At 39.7% G+C, this 9177-nt stretch overlaps 1 protein-coding gene across 1 annotated transcript in view; it reads left to right on the top strand.

Annotated features, from left to right (window-relative positions):
* Window positions 1-9177, top strand: part of abcc4 (ATP-binding cassette, sub-family C (CFTR/MRP), member 4) — a 46814-nt gene that overhangs the window by 7952 nt on the left and 29685 nt on the right. The window contains exons 15-19 of the mRNA XM_036209691.1: window positions 2977-3183; window positions 3363-3494; window positions 3641-3678; window positions 3953-4047; window positions 4426-4572. Coding sequence (XP_036065584.1) covers window positions 2977-3183; window positions 3363-3494; window positions 3641-3678; window positions 3953-4047; window positions 4426-4572 — 619 coding nt within the window. The remainder of the gene's footprint in view (window positions 1-2976; window positions 3184-3362; window positions 3495-3640; window positions 3679-3952; window positions 4048-4425; window positions 4573-9177) is intronic.

A 9177-nucleotide genomic window follows, 5' to 3' on the forward strand; every position in this document is an offset into this window, starting at 1 on the left:
TAGAAAAGACAGAGTCACAGGCTCAAACGACTGGAGCACAGCTCGAGGAGGGATAAAAACAGGTTGACAATTCCTAGAATTTACAAATTTGTTGGCTGTCCAAATGCAGAACAACTCTCCTTTATTTAAGATTATTTTTTGGGGAAAATATATTTAAAAAATCGTGATAAGATTCGTTCAGAAATAAAATATCACAGAAAAGAAAACAGTTTTCAGTCAAGTTTGTTCTCCATCATCCAGGTCATGTTATTCACATATTAGAGAGGAATATTTTTCAACTGATGAGGGAATATATGAACAATATAAATAGAAATGCAAAACCTTTGTACATTTTAGTCTTCAATGCAGACATGAAAGAATCATTCCATCCAGCCTTTGACCCAAACATGAAATCATCATTCAGACAAGAAAGTAAAATCTTCTCAACAATAGGATAAGACTGATCAAAGCCTGACTAAAGGTACTAATTTAGTCAACAAACCCAATCAGATTCCAGTGGTTAAAAGAGGCATAACTTGACCAACACAGAGGAGGAACCACTGAGGAAGAAGGTTTCAGCTGCCCTTTCCAGTAGCAAATGCCCCACTACCAACCTAGAGTCTAACAACTCTCTTGAAGGACCATTGTATCACCATGGATGAACTGTCCTGTTGAACACATCAGATTACCACTCAAATGCTTTCAACATTTTATACAACAGCGACACATTTGAAAGGAGAGACCCACCAACAAATCCATAAGAGCTTGATCGTCCAAATGTTCAAAGAAGAAAAACACAATTGACAAAATACTTTATTTCCATCTGTATCCAGGAGATGACATCTCATGTATTTAGGAAAAATGGACAATTGACACAACTCATAAACAGTCCTCCGGAAATCAATTGTGACCAGCATAAACATATTGAGGGATCATATGTTCTAACACCTTCGATTCTCTTACCCCCATTATCAGCTAACACTGTACACCATGTTCACAACAACCAGGACTTTGTCACCAAAGTTTAACATCTCAAGATGGAACCCAATGGTCTTCTCCAATGTGGCATCTGTTGTAACCTGTATTTCCACCATGGAAGCCACAGAATTGATGAGTACAAATCTGGAACGAGACACTACTCTTCCTAAAAGAACCACACTGAAACCAGAACACATTTTGATCTGCTGTACATCTTTCCTGAACACCACTTGTCCCTATTTAGAGGGACATTCTAAAAGCCAAAACATGTCTGTGCCAAAGGATCGCCAATGTCCATGATAGCAGCCAATCTGTAAATGGATGGAGTACAAAACAAAGCCATGACGTCCGTCACAGGAGCTACATCCAGTCTTTGGTTTAAATGGCACAGATGACACATGAGCTAAATGTAAATCCCAGAAGTGGTGGAATTCCCTCACTACATCGATGCAATGACACGGACAATGATTCACTGAGAATATACCAAGGAAAATAGTTTACTCTTCATGTACATGTACATGAATCTGAACTCAAGGTTTATAGGAAACCCCCTCACACTACCTAGTATCTCTTTTGACCCCTACCACCCACAGAAACACAAGGTAGGAGAAATAAAATCTGACAACATTTAGCAGAAACAATACCAACAAGTTTAGAAGGAACCAACAAACAAAAGATCTACATGAACACTGTCCTCATGAACTGAGATTCCACCAGCTGGACCTTAGTCAAAGTCAAGCAACAAAGAATAGGACTGAACCCAGGAAAGATAAGGAACAACAGAGAAACAAAGTTATCTAAAACTCACAAGTATTTTGAACACACAATATCCCTGTTCATTTCAAACCCTGCAACACTCTGACAAAAACTGGTCCACCCCTAGGACAAAACACGAGTGAGAACCAGAACAATGTGGTCTATCCAGTGCAGTCAGGAGTGCCTCTATCTGTACATTGATCTGAACAACCCTTCCAAGAAAAGGATGGAACCACACAGAAGAACCACAACCTGAAAGACGGGAGACATGAAAAACAAACCACATACTGGACAGAGAAGTTAGGGTTAGATAGTTTAAGAGAAAAGGATGAGAAGAGTCAATTATTTTACATCAAACAATGTGGTTTTACATTCTGTCTCCTACAGTTGAAGAACGTACATATGATGATATGATTCACACATCTCTCCAAGTATTATGTTTTTATGGTTATATAAGTGCAGTTATAGGTTATTTATTATTCACAAGTGCAATATTGTACTACATCACTCTGTGGTCACCAGCACAGTCTATTATTAACATACTGCAACACTGGATGTACATAATTTTGATTTTTTACATTTTATGTATAAAAATGTTTTATTTCTAATCTTGATTTTAAAGTATTTTTAAAAACCCTTCTGGAGTATCATATTACTGTAGTGCATATAATGACAATAAAGGAAATTCAGATTATATACCAAAAAGCTCTTATGAAAATTATGCTTTTTTTGTGTGTTTTGAATATGTTCTTGTGGCATTTTTATCATGATGGAGGACATTTATAAAGAAAGTTAAAATTAATATGGAATCTCGGAATATTTTTTTATTCAAATCGATGTGACTCGGTAGCAGATGAAAAAAAATGCTGTTTAAAAAAACCTGTAACAGTGGCTGGATAGCTCTGATATTTCTTGCCAGTTTTATTTCCTCCGTAATGTTAGGTTGTAAGCTAGCGGGAGAGCGTGTAAACATGGGGATGATGGGAAGTCAGAGCTAGCTTACTCCACACCAAAAGTCCCGTCCACAAATAAGAGATGAATTTCTGATGAACTACTGCCGCTCTGCAGAATATGTCTTAACCAACACCTGTTTTAAAATGGTTTTATCTTGGCTAAATCATAATTTAAAAAACACTGGGAGTGTTTTTACAGCTGATCAAAAGATAATCAGAGTGGTACTTTAAGGTTTTGATCTTTTGCTTCAACTTTGGTCTCTGAAAAGATGGCCCTTCTGTTTTCTCACATGTCTTCTTTATTTGCTAGGGTCAGATGGTGGCACGAGGGACTTACAGGGAGTTGCAGCTCTCTGGAGTAGACTTCACCTCCTTGCTTAAATATGAGCAGGAGGATGAACGGCAGGACGCTGCCCCCTTCACCTGTTTACCCCGCGTGCTCTCTGACAGGTCCTCCATGTCCTCCCTTTCCTCCTCTCAGTATTCTTTGATCGAGGGAACAGATGCTCTTTCACTGGTATGTATCTTTAACATGTTAAATAAATAAATGGGTGATAGGAACATTTTTTTGCCTTCAGTCCTTTTAGCCTCTAGAGGGCAGTAGATACTTAATTTCTATCTTTTTTATTTTATTTTTTTTTATTATTACATCTGTATTTCAAGTATTGCTGTAGGGTTTACTCATAATATTTGTAGGTAGTGCATCCAAAAGAGGAGGAAAGCCGCATGGAAGGAAATGTCGGCCTGAGCACGTATGTGAAATATTTCATGGCTGGGGCTCACTTCTTGATCCTCTTGGTCCTCATTTTCCTCAACCTTCTTGCACATGTGAGTTGACATGTTCATTTATTTACAGTTTAAAACTCAATAAATTAAAGTTATAATATTTACTAAATCATACTCTTATTAATCAAAAGTAAAGTGTCTAAATATTGATCTAAAAATTCTTCTTTTTTTGTTTTTTGGTGAATTAGGTTACGTTTGTATTACAGGATTATTGGCTGGCTTTCTGGTGAGTTTTTCTCTTTTTTTTGCATAACCTCTTATAGAAATGTTAATAGGACATTTCACCTGACCAGCTGACACGTTTTTAGACTAAAACGCCACTGATTTAATCAAAAATAGCTAGGCCGCACTGTTTTTCCTGACATTGTCTGCCACGTATTGAAAACGACCTTGCGCTTGCGAATAAAAGTGAAGCATTATGTATTCATGCAGCTGATTTCTTTCTTTGTTGTCGTCATCTGCCCTTGTTGGGTTTTGTGTCTTCTGTGGCCAACTCTCAGGGCTTCTGAACAGAAACACATCAGTGAGACAGAACACCTGAATGGCAGCCTCCCTCGGCAGCTGGACCTTGACCTGTACCTGGGTGTTTACGCAGGTGAGGCTCACTGAGTGCATATTGCTTTTTTGAGTACTGTGGAGCCTGTGAATGCTGTCGCCATTCAGTGAACAGATCCACAGTTCTTTGGCTGTGTCCCAAGGCCTTCAAGGCCCAATATGGGTGCATGGACCTCAGCTGTACAGAGAGATAGCGGGACTTTTTTTCTCCTTTACTGTTGGATTGCTCTGATTGTCTGCTCGTGACTCCCAGACACTTCACCCATTTAGGCTTTGTGCTAAAAGAGATAAAGCAAAACGAACTACAGGGGGAAAATAATGCATGCACAGATTTGATAAAAATGAAACAATATGTGCTTAATGATGTTGTCTCTGATTTCCTGATGATGTTTAGTAAATATTTTTCTTTTTTTGTCAGGTTTAACAGCCACCTCAGTCATCTTTGGTTTCCTTCGCACCTTGATCTTCTTTAATGTCCTCGTCAGCTCTGCCCAGAACCTGCACAACAGCATGTTCGATGCCATCATTCGGACCTCGGTTCGCTTTTTTGACACCAACCCAATTGGTAAGTTACTCACAACCATCTTAAAAGTTAATTTTTCTATCCACAGAAGGCCGAGCGTTCTACAAGAAAATGGGATGAAGCTGTTGTTGTGTGTCACCACTAGAGAGCAGACTCTCACTTTTTTATGGCATCAATTTGGATCTTCTTAAAATTTTCTAAAAACCCTCTCAGATTTTTATTGACTTAAATTTTATAAACATTTTTTGTGTAAATTTATTCCTACAAAACTGAAAATAATATTCTTTATATATATATACACACACACACATATATATAATTACAATTATGATTTAACATTTATGCAACATTTAAAGTCGTCTAGGTTTTAATTTTCCTCCTTTCAATACATTTTCAAAGAAGCTGCAACATATTCATTAATTTAAACAAAACTTAAACCATTTATATTAAATCATAAAATATGTTGTGTGTATTTATTAATAAAGTCAAATTAAAAAAAAGTTGTAATAATTTTGTTTCTAGATTGTTAGATTTAATGCTTCTGCATGAGCCAACACCATCGCCAACCATATGTATACTAGTAAATAAAATAATTCAGTATTTACCCATAATGCTTTTCAGTTAAACTGATATCTTGACATATTAGGAAAAAGCTAACAGTCAGATTACATTAACACTATTTGCAGTAGCGCTTGAACAGTGTTGAGTAAATACACTCGAGCGTGGATTCAATTGAGCGAATCGATGGAGAAGATTGTAAAAATAAATACATTTGAAAGATGGGATTTTAAAAAATAGTTTTCCCTTTTTCATTTAGGCAAATTTTGTAACCACCTACAAAAAAATAGCAATAGCAGTTTTTATTTTTGCTCTAATTTTAATTAAAGATCGCTTTTAATTAGGTTAGTTGGTGTCACCACAATCCATCATTCAAATCCAAAGTCAACTATCAAGTGGCCCACTTTGATAACTTCAATTTTTCTGGCGCATTGTTCACCTGTCAGGAGATAATTACTCAGCCTAATCTCTTCATAGTGACATGCGTGTACAGCACAATCAGCTCGGGTGGGAATTCTTAACAAGAAGGGAACTTGTTTCTGTATAATGAGTCATAATAAGCTAGTAACACAAGTCTAAATATGATTTGAGGGTGTTCGGGAGCTCGCGGTTTCTGCTGGCATTAGAAGTGGGTGTAGCGACAAAGCTTTTCCCTTTCAGAGCTGTGTTTGAAGCAAACACCACGTCTTAATCTACGCTTTTTGTTTCTACGACTTATGTTACCTGAATGCTTATCTGGGCGTGCCTTACTTAGGCGACACAGAAGGAGAGCAAACACTTTGAATAAAGTAATAATCTGTTTAATAGGGCAGCGAGAATGAGGTTTAACAGACACTGCTATCTGATTGCTGCTATCGGTAACTGTTGTGTGACCAGTCCAGTCATTACAGCTTAGCCCACAAAGCTGACAAACAACACTTTGTTTGACTGGATTAAGAGGCGACTGTCCCAGTCGGTTTTCTTTTATATCTTTTGTTCAATCCGGAGCATTAATATGACATGTTTTCATTTCTGTGATAAATGGAAGTTCTGTTTTTCTGCTTCTGTATTTTTCTGTTCAGTGAACATTTGGAACAACAGCACAAAGGCAGCGGTTGTCAGCTCCTTATTTTTTATTCTTTTTGGAACTAATTGTCCCATTCATTCATCTGCCTTCTTGCTATAAGTGATTCGCAATTGTGTGCCGGCGCCTTGTTAAGGATTTGACAGCTGTTTACATGTGTAAGTGATAGGTGTGCTGCCGCCACCGAGCAGCCCCAGCGTGTGATCGCTGTCCTCCGAGTTAAAGGTTACCATTTCAAGCGCCGCTGCACAAAAGTCTTGTTTGTTATTCTGTGAATGTGGCTTATAACAATAGACTTCAGCTGTGCTGTATTATGAGTGATGGAGAAGCATTGTGGCTCTTCTGTTGCTGCTGCTGAATGCTTCCAATCTGTTATCTTTGATTTCCAAGTTTTTGTGATTATTCCGTATTCCAGCTGCACGATAAGTTTGCAAAATAGATTGAAGAAAAAAAAAAGAATTTTCCCTCTTCCTTCATGTGAATTTGTGCAACTTTAAATATTCATGTTGCTCAATTTGAGTAATATGTATGTTCTTATTACAGCTGTTCAGCCAAATGTGATCCAGTTAGAGCAGCACAGACAGCGGTGAATGTGCCGAGCTAATGTTGATCCCTGTAATTTAGTGTCATTGAGTGGGCTAATCCCTTCAGAGACTGCGGGCCAGGGCTTCAGCTCATAAGCACAGTCGAGGAGTGGAGTTTGAGTCGACACACACACACACATCTCCTTTTCCCCGTTTCACATCAGCATAGTGGGCCATCTCACAGCTGAATGTCACTCAGCTGCTGTTGATGCAGGGTACATTAGATCCTCTGTAGTCAGCGCTGTGAGCTCCTAATTGTGTCTACACAGGCAATGTTTTTAATGTCTGTATTCCAGGCCTGGAATGCAGGAGTGTTAGGAGTGAAGTGAAGGAAGTACTGCAGAGAGGACGATGATATCGAAGTGTGTAAATTGAATGTGGAGATGGAGCCGTGTGTGTGTGTGCAGTATTGCTGATAGGGCTCCCCTTCGCTCGGCATTTCCACTATTTAATTGCATGAAAGGGAAGGAGAGGAGATTGCAGGAGCCTGGCGATGCGAGCGAAGAGAATGGATTTAGAATGTATTAGTATTGGCAGCAAGGCGCCGGCGGTGGGAGGCTGCCCCAGGCCTCCGGGCCCTTCATGGAAGTGCAGGTGAGCCGTGCCACCTCCAGCCTTGGCAGCCCCCTCCCTGGTATTACTTTATTATCACACTCGCCTCACTGAAAGGCCCCTTCCCACTGCACTGGGGCCCACACATGGAGCGGCTCTGAATCGTCCCCTTATCTTGATGTTTACAGGGAGCAGCGATTTGCCACACGCCCTGCTCCAGCCGGACCCCACTGTTCCACTTCTTTAAGTCTGATTGGGGGCCCCGCTCGCCCAATATTTCCACCTAAGAGGCCACCTTAGTTGCGAGGGCTTGATATTTTCTGAGCCTGAAAAGTGGTGCAAATCACCCCTGGAGTCTGAAAGCATGAGAAATTGTTTGATACTAATGCTGCTGATATCCTGAAACGTCTATACCTCTCTGCCCACAATAGGTGATATTGTTGACAACCACCCAGAGTGATTGAAGCCATTGTCCCATGCCGATCTTACCTCATAGGCATTTCCATGCAGTGAATGTCTTTGTGTAACTGCATCACTGTAATGTATCCCCTCTTTAGTCAGTAGTCAGAGGGAGAAAGGTCCTTACTTCATCCCCAATGAAACTGTGGGTTAACTGAGCTGCCTGTCAAACAGCTGATAGCTGGCTGATATTCCCCGTTTCTACACCCTCTAACCATGGAGTGATGTAACCCAGAGAAACCCATCCTTTTCTTATTGGCTTTGTTTGTCAGATGTGCACGGATTTGGGTCATCTATGGCTTAGACAGTAAAATTATATAAAATACTATTGAATATTTTCCAAACACCATTTGACAACCCCGCCACCCTCCCCGGCTCCGGTTCCTGAACTAAAGAAGCAATATTCTACAGTGGTGTAGCGGCAGCTCTACCCCTTTGCTTGAACCCTCCCCTCGGGATGTCTGTATGCTAAAGGGGCACTCACACTGGGAATAAGATTAGTCTGCCTCCAAGTGTACAACATGCTTACGCCACTTGACTTTGAATCAGTGCTGATTTGGAGCATTGCTGGCTTGTTGTGGGGAATAATGCTCTGGCTGGGTTTATGCAATGGCTGTTATGAGGAGCCCGGCCTCGTCTGTATGCATGTTTTTAGGCAGGAACGGCGTTTTGGATAAAGCTGTAAGCTGCTTACGGCCGTGGAGAGAGGTGATTACAGGGCCCACCTCCGTAGGACTGGCAAGAAGCTGGGAGGCAACTTCTAGGTCAGCGGTGCCACGGCTCTTTCATGCTTTTGGAGCGCCATACCACCGCTATGTGCTTCCAAGCCATCCGTCTGTTGTTCCAGAGCTTGTTCTTTGACCCTAAACAAAACTCCTGGCACATTTGGCCGCTTCCAGTTAATATTTCAGCAGTACTTCAATTTATGAGCACCATTTTACTACAGTTTGTTTTTCTCTGGATTAAAAACTAAGTCACCCTTACAACTGACAAAACTACCATTTATGTAACAGTAACTAATATTAAATAGAAAAATTGAATGTTTTAATCTTCATTTAGAAAACATCCATAAATAAATGTGCTTTTATTGAAATTTAAGTTATACATTCATCACTTGTAAAGTTAAATTGTAATAAACCTTGTTTTTTAAATCTTAAAGACCCACTCCGATGAAAATTGTATTTTTGGTGTTTTTAGCGTGTAGCATTTTTCTGATAAAAGAGGACACATTTAAAAGAAAATTAAGCTTAAAATTGCCTTTTTGAGTTTTTCTTTGTTCTAATTATTTTGAATGAGGAGCAAATGTCGTTTGAAAAAGATCCTATTTTGTGATGTGGAAAAAAGGTCTCTCCATCCGACTGTTGGCGACTAGATCCATGTAAGACCTCCTCATCCGAGCTGGCCGAATCTTGTTTCCCATCCTTATTGTAC

This window comes from Oryzias melastigma, linkage group LG21, assembly GCF_002922805.2.
Source record: "Oryzias melastigma strain HK-1 linkage group LG21, ASM292280v2, whole genome shotgun sequence".
NCBI lineage: Eukaryota > Metazoa > Chordata > Actinopteri > Beloniformes > Adrianichthyidae > Oryzias > Oryzias melastigma.